The 22805-nt window shown below is 40.4% G+C and overlaps 1 protein-coding gene across 4 annotated transcripts in view; it reads left to right on the top strand.

The window, feature by feature from the left end:
- The first annotated feature begins 5724 nt into the window (after nt 1–5724).
- The window catches only part of slc2a9l2 (solute carrier family 2 member 9, like 2), a 120900-nt gene continuing 103819 nt past the window's right edge, over nt 5725–22805 (top strand). The window contains exons 1-3 of one of the 4 annotated variants that reach the window (XM_032550478.1): nt 5725–6061; nt 10308–10387; nt 19499–19600. In XM_032550478.1, the coding sequence (XP_032406369.1) occupies nt 10325–10387; nt 19499–19600 (165 nt within the window). In that variant the 5' untranslated portion in view covers nt 5725–6061; nt 10308–10324. Of the gene's footprint in view, nt 6062–10307; nt 10388–19495; nt 19601–22805 lie in introns of those variants that run through there. The other 3 variants (XM_032550477.1, XM_032550476.1, XM_032550479.1) reach the window with 3 other exon arrangements.

The following is a 22805-nucleotide window of genomic DNA, read 5'->3' as shown; positions in this document are numbered from 1 at the left end:
TTAAGGCAGACAACATACACATGTACTTCCTGCCATAGGATTTTGCTACCTGCAGATAATCCCTTTTGTTTTAAAGCTATGAGCTATTGGTGAAAACTTTAGTTCAAAAAGCATGTCTTTGATCCTCTGTGAGGTGGCTCCGCACGTACTGAAGGCTGAAGTTCATGCCTTTTAAATGAGATTTGGTTTTGAATCCTCTCAAAACACATTTTCCAGTGTTTTTCTTCCGTTCAACTTTCCAATATGACCCTCTGCCCCCAACATCTTTATTTGTAAACCCAGATTTGTGCAGATGTTTTAGGAATGCTAACTTAGTGATGGGGAGAGGAAGAATTTCAATTGGATCTTCCATGTTTTGTTATACGAGTAACAATGCCTGAATATTTTATTGTTAAATTGCTTTCATGCCAGGTTTACTTTTGCTAGAAGACGGTGTTCTTTATTTTTTATTTTTTGGGTGGGGTTGTCTTCAACAGCACACTGAACATTGGATATCGTATCAATGGCATCCTTTATCTTTGTTTGTTTACCCGAGGTGCCTGATAAAACTATATAGATGAAGGGATTTAATGGCTCAGTCAATTTGAAAAGCCTCATGAACTTGTATTGGCACGATCCCTATCCGATCGAGAGGAAACAAATGATTAGCTCACATTTACGGCACCTATCATTGACATTTAACCCAGTGACTCTGTATTTACGCCGCTCTCATTAAAAACGCCAGCAGGAGCTCTCATTCTAAACTCAGTAGTAAGCACAGTGAAAGGTGCACGGTAGACACCTTTTATCATTGCAGCATAAATTTCCACCCCAGTCTAAATTTTACAATGCTCTGTGATAAGATGTTCGTGGAATCGAAACTGTCTTTCAACACGATTGCTGCTCTCTGTGCTGTAAACTGGATACACCATGTTCATTTAGTCTAGAGTTTTATTATATTCATGCACAATACAGGATCAAAGTAATTTTAGACTCTGATCTTTGATCTGTAATTGTGGAAGGAAATGCATTTAAAGAATGATTCATTAGTTTGGGATTTTTCTTTCGTAGAATTGAGGATTTTTAAAACAAGAGGATAATGTGAAAGTCTTAGTATCTCGACAGATTTCTGCTGTCAAAACTGTCAACAAATGCAGCTGCAAGCTTTAGAAATGCTCAAAACAACTTTACCTTCGTCACAGGATTCAGCCTAGAGCTGCTGCAATAAATATTAGAATGCAGGCAAGAATAAGCAAGAACAGTCAAGATTTCCAAAGTTTTACATTCAAACTTATTTCAGTTCAACCAAGAAAGTTGTCACTGAAGGCAAACGAGACACACATCTACTATAATATCAAAATAAAATTGTAATATTGATTAATTTTCTTTCCTTACATTTTTTTTAAACTATAGGATTGTCATTTTAAGCTCCCTCCACACAGATTCTATTCAGGACTCTGGCAAAAACAGCGTTTGACTGAAGTGGTGATGCTCTGATCAACAGGCACAGACTAATATTTAATGCACAACATGCCTCACGGAAGTATGCTGGAAAACTTTGAATTTTGTGCAGTTTGAAAAACAAATTTCTACTGGAGAAAATGAGAATAAATAGGAATAATTTGTTTTTACCTGTTTATCTTTGCAGGGTTGCAGGTTGGCGCCTGACTCTGGAGGTGCAGCCTGGACACACACAGTACAACCTCACACGCAAACACACACCTAAGGGTATTTAGTTTTTTTTTTATAGAGACCAATTAACCTAGCAGCAGTCACGTTTTCGGACTGTAAGCTGCGAGACAACAGTGAACTGGTGATAAATAACAATCAGAAATCAGTACAGAAAAAAAAAACTTGTTAAAATATCCCAAAAATGCTAAATTATGATCCTGACAAATTGTGTTATCTCTTACTTAGCGCTGGTCAGAAACAGATTCATGTTCCTTAACGAAACAAACCTTTCGATACCAGCGCAGTGGTTCTTTGTTGCTCGAGGTGGAAAGTAGCTTCAAGTTTGCCAAAAGGGTTGTATTATTTATCTTAATAATATTGTTGCTCAGTTTGCTGCCAGAGGAGACCCAGTAAAACAATCCGAGAAGCGTAGCGCGTGAGCATCTCTTTTGGGTCAAACCCGGATGTTCCCACAGTTCTCTGAAATAAAAGAGTTGACTCCAACCAGGAGATGCACATCCTGGGATTCCTCCAGCATCCTGCAAACATATAAAATGCAAGTAGAAAATGTACATTTGTGCTGCTGGAGTGTAGGATTTTGCTCTAACTGTATTCTGCGACTGAATTGGAAGTAACATTTTTACTTGTAAAATTTTATTTTACAAGTAAAAATGTACCATTTTAAGAAGGGGTTGAATTAAACAGTTATGCTAACATCGCAACTATTAATCAGGAATTGAATAACGGTCTGTGCTGCTTAATGGGGTTTTTAAGCCCTCAGTTATGTTTCATATGCTAGCAGCAGTAGCCTGCATAGTGCTAACAGGGGAAATGATTGACTTAAATGTTACATAGGTGGGCTCCCTCAGCTGCACTCTGGTTACACCGTGTCTCCAATCACATTTGCTTCAAATCCAGAGTCAGTAAATTAAGTTAGCCAGCTAGTTGTCATGTGATAATGCTGCCTGCTTAATTAGATGCCTACAGTGGTTTTTGTTTGGGGTTTCTACGGGACAGGGAGAGTCCAGGCGGCGGAAGGTAAGCTTCCTTTTTCTTGTTTTATACCTTTTTTTTTTTTCATATTGTCTTTTATTCAAATCTAGTTTTGTTCCACGGTCAACGAGTCTGTTGTCAAATGCCTTCGTTGGAGCTTCGGAGTTTGGCCTACAATTCACCAAAACTTTGTTTCTGGTGAAACAGGGGAAATGATTGACTTAAATGTTACATAACTGTGAATCCCATTCACCAGAAACTTTGTTTCTGGTGAATGGGAGAAGTCAGGGGAGCTCTGGCCGGCCCAGGGAAGTCGATGTTTAACTCCCAGCGTTGGACTTCATCATTACTGTCCGCTGCTGCAGACAGTAATGATGTCTGTGATGAAAGACTTGCGCTGTGGAAAGAAATTCAGTGTTTGCGGTCTTAGAACAAAAAAACCCAAACCAAAACACTGAGGCAGGCAAAGTTAGACAAAACAACTTCTTTCAAATGTTTGCTTTTTCTTGTGGGAAAACTGCAAACAGGACTTAAATAACAAAAAATTATATTCTTCTTCCCACTTCTCCAGATTTGAGGACCGAGAGTTGTCTAGTCAACAGATTCTCCGCCTCTTGGCTGCTTGTCTGATGGAAGTAGATAACCATCCCTCAGTAGATTTTGCAGTTGTTCATGTCTTATTTAGGTCTATCAAGCCGTTTTTTTCCTTCCACTTAGTAATTTTAGGCTACTTCTACTCATCTTAGATTCTTTAAAATACATTGAAATTTGATGTACCGTGACAAAATGCGAAGGAACTTTAAGGATGTGAATATTTTCCCAATGCCGTGTATAAAATAAAGCAGAATTAGGTCACGTGAGCCGCCTTCTCGCTCAAAGTCTTGCAATCACTCTGAGTGTAACCCAAGACTGGTGTTACCCAGACGCCAGAGACGTCCCAGAGGAGCTGCATCTCGTTACAGAGCTCTTGACGAGACCGACAACAACGACTTAGAACCTCACACTACATACAGTGCATGATACTGACCTTTCTCTCTCCTGCTGCGTTCACACAGTGGAGAATTGTGGTTCACATGTTTGGCCGTGTGTCAGAGAACCTGATCTTTGTGGGACGGACGGAGAAGAAAGCAGCCATTGATCAGAGAAATTTTGCCAGAGGAGAAAGTTTTTTTTTTTAGTTGTTCTGCTGCTTTTCTGTAGCCGCTCCACTCGCGCAGACGTGTTGTTCTGCTGATTTTCTAACAATGTTTCGGTGGGATGACGGTGTGCATGTTGTCTTGACATGTAATCCTTTTGTTGTTTCTCCGCTCCGACCTGCAAGCCATCACTCCTGGGGTCTTCTCTGGACTTTGGCCGGTTGTGTTAATGAAGGGGCCGTACTTCCTGCTCCTGACATAGTGACTAATCTGACTTCATTATTCCTGCAGGCTAAACAGGAGCCTTTCTACCAGCATGGCATTTGTTTGTTCATCCTTTAGGCTCTCACTGTTTTTTTTCTCCTCTGTGACAAAATGCTCTTGGCACATGTTTTGCAAGGTAAGGGAACATGGACATCTGCACTTGGGCTTAATTACAGTGACTCTTGATTCAGCAATTGTTCTCATTTCCGACCCCATTGTTTGCATGCATTAAAGAGAATTTATCATGTTTTTTCTTCAAGTCTGAGTTTCTGACAAAGGAGAAATGTTGCTTTAGTATTACTTGCAAGCAAAATGCAAAGTGTGCACAAACCTATACCGTTTTTAATCCTTACCCAGTGTCTGTAGACTTTAATTTACCACGTTTTTAAAAAAGATTTAGTGTCAAATAGGTGAAAAAAATCTTTCTGTAACCACTTTTAGCCTGCCACATGGATACATTTGACCTGAAACCAGATTATTATTATGCTGGTCTGCTTATCTTTTTTGCGAAGAAGTCTTATTGGTCTGTCCCTGGTCAAACTGATAAGTAGCTGGACAGCAACATGTCACACACAGAAAATAAAATGCTTCCTGGATAGTGACTTTATAACTGACAGGGCATTAAGTTTCTTCTTTTGGAGAGGTTGCCTGCTCCAGGGCTCACACGCTAATAATATTATGCAAGGATACTGTTAGGATCTCGGGTTGTTTGATTGGTGTTTTGATTATTTTATTATAGTTTAATCATTTTGTATTCCTTAGTTTCTTTTTTTTATGATCAATTTTGTTTCTGTTTTTCATCAATTCAATACTTCCTTAGTGATTCTAGTTTTTTATTATGTTTGTTTCTTGTATCTGGTTATTCTTTGCTTCTCTTGTTTAAATATGTTTCTTAGGTTTAGTTATTCTTTAGTGTCAGTTTTATTTCCTAATTCCTTGTGTGCTCCCTCGCCCCCTGTGCCATTTCTCTCTCTCTCCCTCTCTCTCTCTCTCACACACCTGCAACCCATTAGCTCATCAGCCCAGGTCTTTCGTTCCAGGGTTCACACTCACAGTATTTGAACCCGTCTTCTGCTCACTCTTCACTGGTTCCTCCTGTTATTTTCCTAGTTTCTTCCCTGCTGAAATTTTTCTTGGATTTATGGTTTTTGTTCTGCTCTGGCTCCCCGTGTTCCCTGTGGGGTTTTTTTTTCCCTGCAAGTTTTTGAAAAGTGTGGTGTGCATTTGTTTTCACTATCTCGAGTCTACGCTTTTTAAGAACCACAATTCACTGCAATTCTAATTTCTGTAAGTGTTTTGGAGTCACACACAAAAACATAAACTCCTTGTAAACCTGCTTAGAAATTTCCTTGGTCGTTGCTGATTAACAGCAAACACAGTAGAATATCAGCCTCATTAGATCAAAACAAGTCTAACTTTATTTTTTTTAATCTCAGAAAACATAAAAAAATAAACCAAATTAAATAATTTACAACCAGGAACATCTCTACAATTTTATTCACATACAGTACGTCCTAACAGTGTGAACTCTATGACTAAATGAGTTCAATGTATTTTTTTTTTTTATGACTAAGGGTCAGCATACACCAATGATTTTTAAAATGTAATATCTTATAAAAATCCCAACATTTATCTTTGAATTTAATTTTATGTTACTTATTCGCTTCGTGGTGTTTGTTATACAAGATGGGATAGAGATTTGTTCATAGACAGTAAACTGATGGAAATGCTGCTTTTAGTTTTGCCCTTATCTGGAATGCAGCTGACTTGACTGCAATTACGACCCAACGAAAAGGGACGGACATTCCCAGAGTTAATAATTTCTCAGCGTTATCATGGTTATAGGTAATGTGAGGGCAGTTCTTTCAGTTGTTGCTCTGGCTGCACAGTCTGTACGCATGTAAATATACCCGCTGCACCGGCTTGTGTCTCTTAATTTGTACAGAAAACCCAGCGGATCTCAACTTTTGCAGTCACTTTCCTGGGCTGGGACCTTTATGTAGAGGTGATCCAGTTTGGTAAATTATTCTAACTCTTGTTCTGCAGAAGTTCTGTCTTTTTCTACTGCACAATGTCCCTATGCATGTTTTTACTTTTACTTTCTGGTCTGTTGTCATGCAGACAAAGGAAGTGTGTTTTTATAGTGTGAAGTCAGTGAATGAAATGTGTTTATATATATATTAACTTAATACACATTTAGAAGGTGATGGTGTTTTTTCCCCCCCCAAGACATAGGAAGCATATGATGCATTTACAGTATTAACGTCATTTAGATCTGTTGTAGTTCTGGTTTATATATTATGTAAACACTGAGACCTATCTCCTGTTGCCGTGTCATGTCTCATGTTGTGTGATTTTTGTGTGGCAGTAAATTCTAATTTAATTGCGCTTTGCATTTTCATGCTCCCTCATGTTTCTGCTCACACTAAGCGTTACACAAGCTAAGAGCAACTTTGAATCACTCGCTGTCGTTTGTTTACTCCATCAGTCAATGCGGGAGCCCTTTCATTTGCAAGTATTTTGATTGAATGTAAACCCAGTCAATGGAGCCCCTGAGAGGAGAAAACAAATCACTTACTTTGTCTTGAAAGAGAGTGAAAAGGTGGCATTTAGAAATGTAGATGTAGAGAAATTAGGTTTGCTGCAGCTGTGCTTCCAGCGAGTTGAAAGGATGTTTTTTTAAAAAGAGTTGATTAAAGAGATTTCATAGTAGTGCATTTACAGCTTGAGTTGGTGAGAATATTACTTTCTCAAATTAGTACATCGTTAAAGAGACTGAAACTCTCCTGCAATGCAGCACTCATATAGATGTAGCTTGAATTATTGTGTATAGTAGTCTGAATTTGTATTTAAAGGAAAAACTACAGCTCTAATCTAAAGTTTGGATAAATTCAACATGGACATAAATATCACATTCATTTGAGTTTTCCTTTTAAATACTTTTTCAATTTGTTGGCAAACTCTTTAGTCAAAAATTACTCCAGGACTGTGTTGGTGGCTTAATGTGTGGTATCTTTAGGACTTGCTTTGGGACCAGATCCAGACATCAGAGTGGTGATATTTATTAATATTTGAGTTTGTATGTGTAATTCTGGACCTCTGTAGGTTTAAGAGAACCCATGTTAAATTAAATCTTAGCCCAACCACTGAAGTTCCCTGTTAAATCATTCATCAGAAACAAAAACAACAGCTCCAGTAATGTAGCACAAACCCAATGTAAAAACTGCATTAAAGTTCATGCTGACTGCATGTAAACTAGTTAGAATGTGAAATAGCAGGTTTTAGCTAAACAAAAATCATCAGGTTAATATAAAACATTAAAATCATGTAAAGTGTACAGAAAATGGGTCACTTTGCACTTATGTTTCAAGCACATGGATTTTCTTTCTGGCAGCATCATGATGACGTTACTGGGTTAGGGGGAATGCTAAGGTCAATACTCCTGACTTTTGATTTCCGCTTCATGTTAAACAAACTTTAGCCAAATGACGCATGTTACACACTCTCAGGTTGTTTCAGCATTTTACTTATGGCTGGCATTCTTCTTGAAATGTAGGCTAGTCTTACATTATGGACATAGTTTTTCATCAAACAATTAAAATTTAATGCTGCTCACGTATCATGAGTTTTTAACTGCTCTGCTTTGTAGCAGAGGCTTTCTGGTCATGGCTGAAGTTCAAAGTCTCACTTGTTATGTAATATAATTTCATCAGGGATGTGAATGAGTGTGTCTAAATACAATTTGGCACACAAGAGGATTCCAGGAGTAGCAAGGGATTCCTAAATGTAGATTTTAAGGAATGTTTGGATTCATTTCCTCTGCAACAAGTATAAGAAATAAATTGGGTGTTACAAACTGAGGCAATAACTGCTGACAAATACAAAGGCATTTCAATAAAAAAAAAAGTTAAATTAATATTGAGTCACTTACAGCTAATGAGAACTCCGCACACTCCTTTTTTGAAGGTCACAGTATTACAAACACTAATAAAAAATAATTTTACTGTAGAAATGCTTTGCTTTGATCTACTGCAGGGGTCTGCATCCTGCGACTCTGGAGCCGGATGTCTCTCTTTTACATTCTACAATGGTTCTTAATGGCAAAAGTTGAAAAGAATCAGTTAATATTTTTAACCATTTTTCAATTATTTCCTGCATCATTTGCACTAAATTTCCACAAAGAATAAAAATACCAGTAATAAGTTTCTAGATCTGTTTTGTTTGTCGTTAAGTTGGAATATATTCTTCTTTTTTAGGATGTGTAAGTTACAGATCCCTGGTCTACACATTTATGTCAAAGACTTTTGACTTGACAGATGTTCAGGAGACAGTCACTGACGCCATCAACAAACAGAATAAGCCTCAAATTGCAATTCCCTAACAATACCACTAGTTACAATTGTTGTTTTCGAGTATTATTTATAAAAAAAAATTGAGTGGAAGGACAAAGGTGCAAGAAAATGATATTGGCCTCATTCTTTAGATCAGGGGTGTCAAACTTTTTTTCATTTTGGGCCAAATCAAGATCACGAATGTTCTTAAAGGGCCAGCTGTGTCAGAATGTATTGATAAAACCCGTTGTTAAAATACAAATAAATCCTTAAAATTGAATAATATTCAGTCCCTAAAGAATTTTGTGATTGTTTTTGTGATTTGTTTTTGCAATAAAAATCAAAGCGTTTGTGTACTAATTTAGAAATATTTGTGCTTTTTATTACTTACCGTATCATTACGGATTATAATTTGACATCAAGTAAATCTTAAGGAGCTGTTTAGTAGAAGTAAGAAAAGTAAAAAGTCACTTAGATCCAAAAATCTGCAATAAACTCACAATTATGTATTAGTTCACAAAAGTACAGGGATTCGTTGGTTTTGTGTGAATTTCCATGATAATTCGAATGAAACGGGAAGCAGTAAATAGATAAAAACTGCTTTGATTGGATTGATAAAATGATATTTAACACTCCCTTTATCTTGACAGTTCTATTTATGTGTCACATTAGAGTCTAGAAGGCCACATAAAAGTGTCTTATCGGGGTTGAGGACACAATGAACTGGAGTCTTGCTCAATTGTCCAAAGTCTTCTTTTCAGATGAAAGCACATTTTGAATTTCATTTGGAAATCAAAGTTACAGAGTGTGGATGGATCAAAGAGGCACAGAAATGAAGTTGAAGTTAAGGTCCAGTGGGACGTTTTCACAGCCATTGGTGATTTGAGGAACCATTGCTTCTGCTGGTCTTTGTTTGCTTGCTTGTTTGTGTAGAATGAAATCCAAAGTCAACGCTGAAAACTTTAGGGCTCTTCACGGTTTCCTCTGCTGAAAAGCTTTAGGGGATTCCGATTTTAATTCTGCAGCTAGACTTTTTCATCTGCACACACTAACAAAAGTACCTGCTTTAATTGCTGTGGTACCACTGGGCTTGATTGATCAGCTAACTGGCCCCATAAAGAATCTGTGGAGTATTGTGAAGAGAAAGACGGGATCCGTCCAACTCAATGCAAACAAGCTGAAGGCTACCATCATAGCAACCTTGTTTTTTAAGACCTCAGCGGAGCAAGAAACCAATGCTACTACACACTGATGCAGTAAAACCCAACCAAGTATTCAGCACTTTTTATGAACCTAACTTCCATTAGAGCAGCATTTCTGTATTAAGAATCCCTTTTTATTGAAATGAATGCTTAAAATATCTTACTCTCTGCATACCGAGTCTATGTAATATGTTAATTTTATTCTTGGAATTGAATTAAAGAAAGAAATGGCCTTTTGCCAGCATAGTTAGTCACTGAGATCAACTTGTAAATTGTGGACAGGCCAGCTTCCACTGTTCAGCGATGGAGTGTTGGTGCACTTAAATCCATTAGGGGGCAGAGTCACTCTGTTATCCGATATGCTGGACATCTGTGGATTTTCCACACTGTGTTGCTGACAAAATCTTTAATTTTCTCTTATTTGAAGGTTAGAAACAGGCAGTGATTCATGCTGTAGTCTGGTTGGGTTTGATCTCTTATTTGAATCTTATTAAAACTTTACACGGCGGGCACTAACTCAGGATTCCATAATTCTGAGCTGCTTTCTGCAAGCTTCTGCATGCACAGTCTCTTCCTTTGCAGCGGATGTTTCCATCAGCAGCTTGCATGAAAAAAAATAATAAAAAAATCTTACTTCCCCAAATGTTGTTGTGAAATGACCCCAGCACCCCTGTGGGTGTTCCCTAGCAGCGACGTTTCTCATATGATGTATTGTGACCTTCTCGTTTTAGGTTGCTGAAACTCCATCATGGACAAGCAGGACAGCCAGGATGACCACAAAATGAACGACTCACAGAAAACCCCTGAAAAGGTGAGCCTGATACAGGTAGAAGTTATTTTTTTCTCATAAGCGCCAAATGACCTGAAATGGTAGATGTTTTTTCCAAAGAATTATGTTCTACTTCTCGATTATTGATGGACTCCAAGCATGGCACCTATAGCGCTATGTAGGTCACCGTTGCTGCTGTAATCTTTCAGGTGTGTCGCCACCCTACTCTGACATGGGCAGTGTGTGATGTTTGTACGTTTCTGCATTTGTACTGCACTTTTGATACTTTGGACTGATATTTCGCCCCAATTTGACTCTTTATAAGTTGAACAGTGTTTGCCCCACAATCATAAAAATGATCATTTCTATGACGACTTGTATTAATATTCAAAATGAGATTATATTGTTGTTATGGCAAAATGCACTTCTGCTTCAGGCAAATTAAATCACACATCCAGGACACTTGTTTATTATTCTCTTTATGACCATCTGTGTTTGTTCATTAATACTGTTGCTATTCATAAGGGCTCTCTTCATCTTAGCCTCCAAAACTTGTGACATCTATAAGTATTAAAGCTTTGATCTAGGAGCACATCCTGTGCTTTTTTTATTAACAACTTCAACCCAGTCGCTCATTAATTCCTCCAAGGACGTTGCTGAGTGGAGCTGTTAAGCTGCATTGGATCTGGAAAGTCTACACACCCCATTAAAATGTCAGGTTTTTGTAGCTTAAAAAGATGAGACCAAGATAAATAATTTCATAAGTTTGATGTGTTATTTGTCTTGTGCAACCTATCTGAAGAAAATGGACACATTTGAGAGAAAAACATGAGAAATAGAAATATTTCATGAAACCTGACTGGATGAATGTGAGCACCCTTTGTTAAGTTAACTTGGTTCACGATATTTTAATTAAAATTCAGCCTTCAAATCTTTTGGTTGCACTCTGTAAGTATCTCACAGTTAAATTTTCGGTATTCTATCCATCCATCAAGCCACCTACCACGGATTCAAGGCAACTTTATTTATTAGCTCCATTATTACAGAGGGCAATCAATCCAAGTTGCCCTAAAGGACACCAAAGGCAAAGAGAAGACATTTCTTGAAACAGAGTCAAATCTCAAACCATTAAAAGCATTGTATAAAAGTACTAAATATTATAATAAATATTTAAATGCCCCCTTTAAATCAAAATCTAACATTTAATCTCATGTTATCGAACTATTCAGTTGTCAGATTGTTTGATTGCCGTAAACAAAGGTGTTTTAAGTCTTGATTTAGAGGAACATCTCAAGTTTTAAGGGAGTTTGTTCCAGAGATGAGGTCTATCAAAACTAAATGCCACTTCACCTTGTTTAATTTCAGTCCTGAGGTTTCTAAAGGTGTAAGGAGGATACTTCATATTTAACAAACAAATCAGAAACGTGTTTCAGTTCTAGGCCACTGGCTGCTTTATGGGCCAATACATAAATTTTTCAAATCTAGTCTTTGAAAAACTGCAAAACTGCCATTTTAGTGAACTGATGTCATCCATTTACCTGATGAACTACTTGCAATTGTTGTTGAGGGTCATGTCTGTAGTTGGCATTGTGTAATGACACATTAACATCCAATGTAGTGACAAGTCTAACACCAAAACTCACCTGTAGTAGAAAATGGCCTTTGAAAAACTGTCCACTTCAAGTGAAAAGGGTTATTTTTTTTCCAATTTAAAGAGAGAGTACAAGCGAAATGGGCATCACAAATCCTGACAGCCATGGAATGAATCTTAGATATCTCGTAACAACCAGACAGCCTTGAAACAAATTCAGTATGTATTAAAAAAATTATCCAGTTCCATTCAGTTCACATGAATTGTTAAGGTCAGACATTATTAATGCACAAAAACCCACTTCTTCCTCACCTAGCGAATAACAATGTACTCGAACAAAAGACCAAATTTCTCTGCATTTTTAATGCCATATGCTGCTACTGCAGTAAAATATACATTTATTTGCAGGCTTTATTCAAATCTTAAACGAACGCCCATAAATATGGAGTGGGCTTTACTTCCATTGGATTAAATTAGGTTCATTTTGCCGAAAGACTGCTATCAGAAGCCAGCCCACTGAAAAACTACATAGTTGTCGTGAAGAAGGATAATTTAAAAAAACAAAACAACTCAAGCACAAAAAACAAGATAAATGAGTTACATCTCAAAGGTCATCTTCCTGACCTCAGGAAACACTATTCCAAACTGGGATAAACCCAATTAGAAGGCGAACCAGTTAACACGGAGAGCAACAAGGGTAAAACAACATGGACAGGCAGTGAGCGTAGCAGGGAGGTTGATGAAGCGCCTGACAAACGATTAATAGAACCGATGAATAAATACACCGATCAGGAGTAATATAACCACTGACTTTTGAAGTGAATAACAGTCATCATCTCTTCTCATCCCACCTGTTCAAAGGTGGCATATATTAGGCAGGAAGTTGACATCATGTCATCGAAGTGTTAGATTCAGGAATAATCGGCAGGCACAACGATTTGAGTGGGTTTAACAAACTGTGGCAGGTGGATGTCTGGGTCATCTGCCACAGGTGGATGACCAAAGAAGAAACTGTGAACTGGTGAAAGGGTCATGGGGGGGGGGTCAAGGCTTTTGATATGAGGAGCGAGGAGAAGGTTTGAGCTAACCAACAAACTACTGCAGTTGAAATTGCTGCTGAACTTATTGCCAGTTCTGCTGGAGAAGTGTCAGAATACACACTGCAGACGAGTTTGCTGTGTATGTGAGTGTAGAACCACAGACCAGTCAGTCTCATACTGGTCATAATGTTATGCCTGATCAGAGTGTATGGTGTATGAGGATAAAATGCAATAAAACATGCACAACATACAACACATTGTGCTTATTTAAAAATTCTGGTTTGATTAAATAGGTATTAAATATTATAAATGTTACTTTACATGGATTATTTAGTGACTTTTTAAGTTAAAATATAAGTAGTTTTTATGTCTAACTGGCCATAAGCCATTGTTTATTCCATGTACGCAGGTGTTCTTCGGTTTAATTTATTTTCAGTGCCCAACAGTGCATAGAGTATGTCATTGTGTTGTGTTTGCTTTGCAGTGTGCACACATATCCCACATCTCTAATTACCATACTTCATTCTAGCAGGCTTAGTTTCACCACCCCTTTGGTCTGTCTGTGCAAAATTCAGACCCTTCCTTTAATATTGCAAAGAACTCAATGACCTTGTAATTACACCGATGGCGCAGCATTCTAATAAACACTGCCATGAATTATAGGGTTGAAATTCAAACAGAGCATTTCTGAGACAAATAGAAACAATGAACTGGCCCAGACCTGGGCCTCTCAGGTATATATATATATATATATATATATATATATATATATATATATATATATATATATATATATATATATACAGTACAGACCAAAAGTTTGGACACACTTTCTAATTGAATTCAATGAGAAGGTGTGTCCAAACTTTTGATCTGTACTGTATATATATATATATATATATATATATATATATATTTACTAAGAATCCATTTGCTAGGAAGTTAAACATACTGATGAGCAATTTAGACAGTTTATGACCTTTGAAACAAAACAGTGCAAGAATGCTATAAAATCAGCTTTACTTAAAAACTACCCTCTCCACAGTACTGAATGTCTGCACAGCGACCCCCTGTGTATATAATTGTTTGAGGAACTAACAATGTGGAATCCCACTTGCAGTGGTAATAAGTGGGTAAAGAATGGGCTGTACTGGCAGTAATCACAGGCACAGCAGCTGTTCATCTAAAGTAGCATGATCCACAGAGAGTTCCTTGGTTAGTCTTGCTCTAAAAAAACATATAATTTCTTCTGCCCTGCCACTGAGTCTGACAATGCAAATAGAAATTTTTGTTTCAAGACAATTGACTGAAAGGAAAATTGCATACCATCAACTTCTCCTTTGCCATTTAGATTTCTGACCCCCTGATGGAAAATGGTCAGATCAAACCGTAAACAGAAACTCATGTATGGAAATACTGAAATTGTTTCTTGGACTATTAATGTTTATTGTGGCATGGAGAAAAGAGCGTGATGTTATGCAGCTGTACGACCACATAAGATTTTAAGAAAATTACACTTGTAGATCTCTCATTACCTCTCCGTTTTGTTTCTTTAAAATCTTTTTTCTTTTTTTAGTTTGTGCATGACTTAAACAATGTGGACAAAATTGTTCCATCCATCCATCCATCTTCTTCCGCTTATCCGAGGTCGGGTCGCGGGGGTAGCAGCTTCAGAAGGGAGGCCCAGACTTCCCTCTCCCCAGCCACTTCTTCTAGCTCCTCCGGGGGAATCCCGAGGCGTTCCCAGGCCAGCCGAGAGACATAGTCCCTCCAGCGTGTCCTGGGTCTTCCCCGGGGCCTCCTCCCGGTGGGACGTGCCCGGAACACCTCACCAGGGAGGCGTCTAGGAGGCATCCTGACCAGATGCCCGAGCCACCTCAACTGGCTCCTCTCGATGTGAAGGAGCAGCGGCTCTACTCTGAGTCCCTCCCGGATGACTGAGCTTCTCACCCTATCTCTAAGGGAGAGCCCAGCCACCCTACGGAGAAAACCCATTTCGGCCGCTTGTATCCGCGATCTCGTTCTTTCGGTCATGACCCAAAGCTCATGACCATAGATGAGGGTGGGAACGTAGATCGACCGGTAAATCGAGAGCTTCGCTTTTTGGCTCAGCTCTCTCTTCACCACGACGGACCGGTACAGCGCCCGCTTGACAGCAGACGCTGCGCCAATCCGCCTGTCGATCTCCCGCTCCCTTCTTCCCCCATTCGTGAACAAGATCCCGAGATACTTAAACTCCTCCACTTGGGGCAGGACACCCCCCCTGACCCGGAGAAGGCACTCTACCCTTTTCCGGCTCAAGACCATGGCCTCGGATTTGGAGGCACTGATCCTCATCCCGGCTGCGAACCGCTCCAGCGAGAGCTGCAGATCACGATCTGATGAAGCCAAAAGGACCACATCGTCTGCAAAAAGCAGAGATGAGATCCTAAGGCCACCAAATCGGATCCCCTCAACACCTTGGCTGCGCCTAGAAATTCTGTCCATGAAAGTGATGAACAGAATCGGTGACAAAGGGCAGCCCTGGCGGAGTCCAACTCTCACCGGAAACGAGCCCGACTTACTGCCGGCAATGCGGACCAGACTCTGACACCGGTCATACAGGGACCTGACAGCCCGTATCAAAGGGCCCGGTACCCCATACTCCCGGAGAACCCCCCACAGGGCTCCCCGAGGGACACGGTCGAACGCCTTCTCCAGGTCCACAAAACACATGTAGACTGGTTGGGCGAACTCCCATGCACCCTCCAGGACCCTGCCGAGGGTGTAGAGCTGGTCCAGCGTTCCACGACCAGGACGAAAACCACACTGCTCTTCCTGAATCCGAGGTTCGACTATCCGACGGACCCTCCTCTCCAGGACCCCTGAATAGACCTTGCCAGGGAGGCTTAAGAGTGTGACCCCTCTATAATTGGAGCACACCCTCCGGTCCCCCTTTTTGAACAGGGGGACCACCACCCCAGTCTGCCAATCCAGGGGAACTGCCCCCGATGTCCATGCGACATTGCAGAGTCGCGTCAACCAACACAACCCTACAACATCCAGAGCCTTAAGAAACTCCGGGCGGATCTCATCCACCCCCGGGGCCCTGCCACCGAGGAGCTTTTTAACCACCTCGGCGACCTCATCCCCAGAGATTGGAGAGCCTAACCCAGAGTCCCCAGGCTCCGCTTCCTCAGTGGAAGGCATGTTGGTGGGATTGAGGAGGTCTTCGAAGTACTCTGCCCACCGGCCCACAACGTCCCGAGTAGAGGTCAGCAGCACACCATCCCCACTATAAACAGTGTTGGTGCTGCACCGCTTCCCCCCCCTGAGACGCCGGATGGTGGACCAGAATCGCCTCGAAGCCGTACGGAAGTCTTTCTCCATGGCCTCTCCAAACTCCTCCCACGCCCGGGTTTTTGCCTCAGCAACCGCCCGAGCCGCATGCCGCTTCGCCCGCCGGTACCCATCAGCTGCTTCCGGAGTCCCACAGGCCAAAAAGGCCCGATAGGACTCCTTCTTCAGCCTGACGGCATCCCTCACCGAAGGTGTCCACCAGCGGGTTCGAGGGTTGCCGCCGCGACAGGCACCGACAACCTTGCGGCCACAGCTCCGATCGGCCGCCTCGACAATGGAGGCACGGAACACGGTCCACTCAGACTCCATGTCCCCCACCTCCCCCGGGACGTGTTCGAAGTTTTGCCGGAGATGGGAGTTAAAGCTCCGTCTCACAGGGGATTCCGCCAGACGTTCCCAGCAGACCCTCACAACACGTTTGGGCCTGCCAGGTCTGACCGGCTTTCGCCCCCACCACCGGAGCCAACTCACCACCAGGTAGTGGTCAGTGGACAGCTCCGCACCTCTCTTCACCCGAGTGTCCAAGACATACGGCCGCAGATCCGATGAAACGATGACAAAGTCGATCATCGAACTGCGGCCTAGGGTGTCCTGGTGCCAAGTGCACATATGGACACCCTTATGCTTGAACATGGTGTTCGTTATGGACAATCCATGGCGAGCACAGAAGTCCAGCAACAGAACACCGCTCGAGTTCAGGTCGGGCGGGCCGTTCCTCCCAACCACGCCCCTCCAGGTCTCACTGTCATTGCCCACGTGAGCGTTGAAGTCCCCCAGCAGAACAAGGGAGTCCCCAGGAGGAGCACTCTCCAGTACCCCCCTCTAAGGACTCCAAAAAGGGTGGGTAATCTGAACTGTCGTTCGGCCCGTAAGCACAAACGACAGTCAGAACCCGTCCCCCCACCCGTAGGCGGAGGGATGCTACCCTCTCGTTCACCGGGGTAAACCCCAACGTACAGGCGCCGAGATGGGGAGCAACAAGTATGCCCACTCCTGCCCGACGCCTCTCACCTTGGGCAACTCCAGAGTGGAAGTATGTCCAGCCCCTCTCAAGGAGACTGGTTCCAGAACCAGAGCCGTGCGTCGAGGTGAGACCGACTATTTCTAGCCGGAACCTCTCGACCTCACGCACTAGCTCCGGCTCCTTCCCCACCAGAGAGGTGACATTCCACGTCCCAAGAGCCAGTTTCTGCAACCGAGGATCGGACCGCCAGGGTCCCCTCCCTCTGCTGCCACCCATCCCACACTGCACCCGACCCCTTTGGCCCCTCCCACGGGTGGTGGGCCCATGGGAGGGGGGGCCCATGTTTCCTCTTCGGGCTGAGCCCGGCCGGGCTCCATGGGTAAAAGCCCGGCCACCAGACGCTCGCCATCGTGCCGTTTGACGTTTCTGGGGTCACCCCTCCTAAAAACACACACAGAATATGTCTAACCCTAACCCTAACAGCACCTATATCAGACTTCAAAGGGTTATACTTTTGTCAATTTCACAGTATTATTTAAGGTATAATACTTTTCAGAAGAAGTTCCTGGAAGATTTAAAACATTCAAATATCCCTCGAGCCTTTTCGAGCCATAACTATTAGCCATAACTAACACATCAGTGTTAAAGTATGAGTCACGATGCTCATTAATACTCCTCACCATCTTCACAGTCTTACTCCCTAAATGCCATTCTTGCATTCTGAATATGTGATAATGTAAATGCATCATGAATCTGCTCAGTACATTCATATTCTCCAGAGCAACATGGCCTAATGATGCTGTGGCATTTCTTTCTGCACCCTCCATTAGGAGAAACATTAGAATTTTGTGGCAATACATTTTTATCTTTGCACGGTTTATAACTTTTAATCTGTTGAATAAATCTTAAGATGTTTATGGTTTGCAACATCTAACATCTAACATCCACACTCTAGGAGTGTGGGACAATATTCTGTTTTCCTGCATTGCATATTCAGAGGTTTTTGTGAGCTATAATGTACAGGATTACACTTGAGTCTAACATAAGAGTTCATTCACTTCTAAAACTGAAACATTAGATCAGTCATCTAACATCACATCTTGTTCACATCAGAAACTCAGGGCTGCTGGTTTATAGCATTAATAGAGTTCATGTTCAGGTGGTTTTTACTGTGGCTTGCAAAGGCATTTATTCTTCTTGGTGCTTAATCATGTTATCACTTGATTACCACAAACTTTACTAAATAACACGTTACTGACATCACTGAACCTCACCCAACTTCAAACCTCTTCTCAACTTTCCCCCCTGATGTCTCTAGTATGTTTCGTGGTATTCAAGATATTGTAGGTTTACCAATATTCTTTAATAAGTTGAGATTCTTATTCAACAGCTAGGATCAAATTAAATACACGGGACTCTTTTTTTTTTTTTTTTTTTTTTACTAATTGTGACTTTAGAAGGATATTGATTGTGCTGGATTGTTTCTAAATACAAAGGCATGTCCTATCTATTAAATTTCAATCGGCAAAAATATGAAATAAGACAAATTGATTCTCACCCACAAATAACCTTGGTGTGTGTTTCCTCAAAACTTACTGGTAACCTTAGTGGTAAAATGGAACTACAAGCTTGCAGCTATGATCCCTGAAGAAGAATACAATAATGAAACCAACAAGAATCTAATATGATGTTGATGGCAGCACTAGCAAAGTGTTGTGGAGATAATCTGATGTTTTTTTCTGTTCAGCTGTGAGAAATGGTGAAGATGGCAGTGAACTGAGAGGCTGAACAGGAAATAATTTTAAGCACTAATTCTTATTTGTGTTTTGACTTCTCAAAGCCATTGGTTGCACTGGATTTTTTTTAAAGGATCTCAGTATAAAGCAGGTTAAATATGTCAGTTTTTAGATTTTTATTGGTATAAAAATTCAAAATCCCTGTGTCACGACCCTTCAGTTTCACAATTATGCACTAGTTTGTGTTTGCCAACCACACTGAATTTCAAATAACTCAACTGAAGTTGGAGCTTTCAACATGGCAAAACTGAAACAGACGAAAGCCTCAAAAGACAAAACCCAGTTTTCTGACCTGATTGTCTAAAGAACGCTTCCTGTAGTGAGTTTGGTCTTGACATTGACTTGACTTTCTTTGATAAATCTTTTGTCTGTTTGACTAGCATGAAAATCTGAATTTCGTCCCTTCTGTCTCTCTCTTAGAAGCAAGCTCTCACAGCCTGCCTGTTCAGCGCAGCCTTCTTCGGGGCACTGGGTTCATCTTTTCTTTACGGCTATAACCTCTCTGTGGTAAATGCACCTGCTTCGGTGAGTAAAGTTAAACTATTAGCTTGCCTTTGGATAGCCCGTTGGCTATCTAAAGGAAGCAGCATTGATTTATCTTGTTTTCTCATTTCTTATCTTGTTAGCACTGCTAGAAATCAATAAATGTTAATCTAGATGTGGCTTTACATTCAGAGTCAGGCGTTGCTAACACTTCAGCTGAACGAAGATTAATATGGTGCAGAAAAAAATAGAACTTAAATGTTTATTACACTCGCCTATAAAAACTTAGCCGAAACACAGAACTTGCTGAATACCATTTATGATGCACAGCTAAACAGAAGGGAGCTGCATTGATGAGTTGATGAAATTTCGCCCCATATGTCTAAAGATTATTGCTAACTCAGTGACAGTTCTGGTGAAAACTATCATAGATAATGGTAACAGATATCAGTGCAGTGCCGATTTTGGAGTGATACTGACGCTCCAAAATCGGACTTTTCTCATATTTTTGATCAAGACTGTTAAAAAGACCTTTATCATGACATTTGGCAGAGTTGAAATATTCTTCTACCCTGCAGCTGATGCAGGTCGATAGATCGTTAAACCATGTCTCAATGCAATTTATAACCCTGAAGCTCTAATGACGCAGACTATTTAGATGCACATCAGTGCCTTTCAAATGATGATCGCTTATGTGAATGACTTCATTTTGCTCCAGCAGAACTTAGTAAGTTTTTAAAATAAACAATAACCAATTCATAATATGTTATCACCATTAGAATATTAAACGTAATGCATTCTTTTGGAATAGGAAATGCGAGTAACTTTGCGCTGAGCTTCTGTCTGCAGTCAGTGATATGTTATTCAGTTTGTTGTGAGACTGTCTCTCCTCTGGAAACATAAACATAGATAGGAACAGTATAATCTATCTTTATTAACTCAGCTCTCAACGCTGAGTCTAAGAAAAGAGCACAATAAGAGTTAAATACAAGCACAGTCCACCTTATTAGTACAATGTAGGTCATAAACTTGCATGTTTTTTCAGTAAGTGAGCACACATGGCAGTCTTTGAAACAGTGTATCAGAAGGTTAATCCCAGATGTCAAAACTATTAAACGAACAACACTCCACAAATTTACTTCCGTATTTACCTGAAACCAACTTTTTCAATTTAAGGCAGGTACCTTTCATGCGTTCACTTATGAATATATGTTTGGAAATTGCTTAGAGTGGAAAGATATTTGCATAGTCTTTTTTATTTTTGGTGAATCCAATTTTCAGGAGCTTTTCTGTTCCAGTCCAAGAAATAGAAACATTCCTGGCATTTTCAGAGGTTAGACTTTCTAATTTAGCCTTGTGTTTGTTCAAAGGTAATTAGATTCCCCACAGGTCATTTAATTAGTACTCAGAGATTACTAATTAATCTCTTTGGTTGCCCACACAGACAAAGGCAACGCTGTACATAACTCAAAATTACTTTTTTTTTTTTGTCGCACCTTCTAAAAGCACATGAGTGTGTGAACCCTCAGTTGTGGCTTTTCAGTCTGTTATAACCGCAGAACTACAGCCAGAACTACAGCATGCTGTCTCACTTAGTAGTAAAGACTGTAGCTGAAAATGTAACCATTTTTCTGTATTGGTTATTGTGATACTGGTTGTGACAGTATACAAGGCTCATAATACCAACTACGAAATATACATATACATGCATGGCTTTTGTCTGTAAACAGAAAAGATGTGATGCTAAAGCTATTCAGTGCTGTCTTGTACTAAAATGTATTTGGCACAAGATATTTTTTCATTGTAAATACAAATTGCAACATATAAAAATCTGAGCACAAACAAACAAAACTATACCTAAGGCCTTTACACAGTTGGTAAAATACATCAGTCATGTATAACATTATGACAGGGGATGTGCATAACACAGATATTTGCTTCATCATAAGCACATTACGTCCTCAGTGACATTCTCAGTGAAAAAAGTTTTTTTTTTTTTTATATATATCCCTTCAGATCAATTGAACTTCTAGGAATACAATTTCAATGGGCTACAATGTCCCATAAGTGGTCAGAAAATTTTTAGCCAAATTAATCAGAAAATAGATTATGCCTTCAGTTTTACTTTGAACTTCAAATATCCAGCAGTTATAAGTAAGTAAAGATTCTTCATAGCAATGTGGGAGAGCTGTGGTTCTTACACTGGGGATACATTGACAGTGATTCATGTGGCGATGAAATTGTGCTACGCTACCATGTCAAAATGCTTTCTAAGACGATGCTGAAGAGTCTAATACTCCTGGGTCAGAGCATCTCACAAACTGCAGCCCTGGTGGGATGCTTCCTGTAGTGGTCTATTAAAAGAGGTTCAAGGAAAAAGGGTGAAGCAACAGTCAAGGATCATGGATGCACCTGGGGAGCTGCATCAATGATCATCTGTGAAATCCACACCGAAAGAAACAAAGCTAGTGTTGCTCATACTGCTGAAGAAGCTAATGCTTTTTCTGACGGAAGAAAGAAGTGTGAGAATACACTGTGAATCACCGCTTGCTGCATATGGGAATACATGGTCATACACCATTAAAAGTGCACATGTTGACCTCTTTCTGCTGCCAAAGGAACCATCAACAGGTTCCTTTGTCCAATAGGACAGTTGCATTGCCTGATGTATTAAATTTGGTTTTACATCGCATGGGTGAAGGTAGTTTGCTTTCCTGGAGAACACCTGGAACCAGGGTCCACAGCATTTGGCATTGTTTGGGCTTGGCCAATGTTCTGCAGAGCAACCTAGATTGCCATCCGTTTGGTTGTTATTGTGACATAACCAAACGGTTATTGTTAGGTATTGTTGCAGACCACGTTTCACAGAAACAGTTTTGCTTGACGGTCGTGGTCTCTACAGCATCCTACCAAAAGCAAGAATGATTTATTTGAAGAATAAAACAGTAGGTTAAAATTCAAATAAATTTCAAGCCACCCAAGCATTTGTAGGATAGAAATGGACAAACAAATCTGATTCATGGACTTACATAACCCAAAGAATCTTCATCTGGCACCACAATATTGGTGCCAGGTGTTACTCTCTACACCTTAGGCGTCTAGTGGAGTCCATGCCTCAACAGGTTGATGTGTAGCAAAACTGTGAACATACCTTTAGGCAATTGGTCCCACTGTAATTTCTGCTCTGTAATTTCATAAACTTTCCTATTTCCACTATGACGTCTCATACTGTACATATTTAGGCATT

The sequence above is a fragment of the Xiphophorus hellerii genome, chromosome 20 (genome assembly GCF_003331165.1).
Source record: "Xiphophorus hellerii strain 12219 chromosome 20, Xiphophorus_hellerii-4.1, whole genome shotgun sequence".
Classification (NCBI taxonomy): Eukaryota; Metazoa; Chordata; class Actinopteri; order Cyprinodontiformes; family Poeciliidae; genus Xiphophorus; species Xiphophorus hellerii.
Note: the sequence above shows the minus strand (reverse complement) of the source record. Positions and strands in the feature narration are given on the sequence as shown.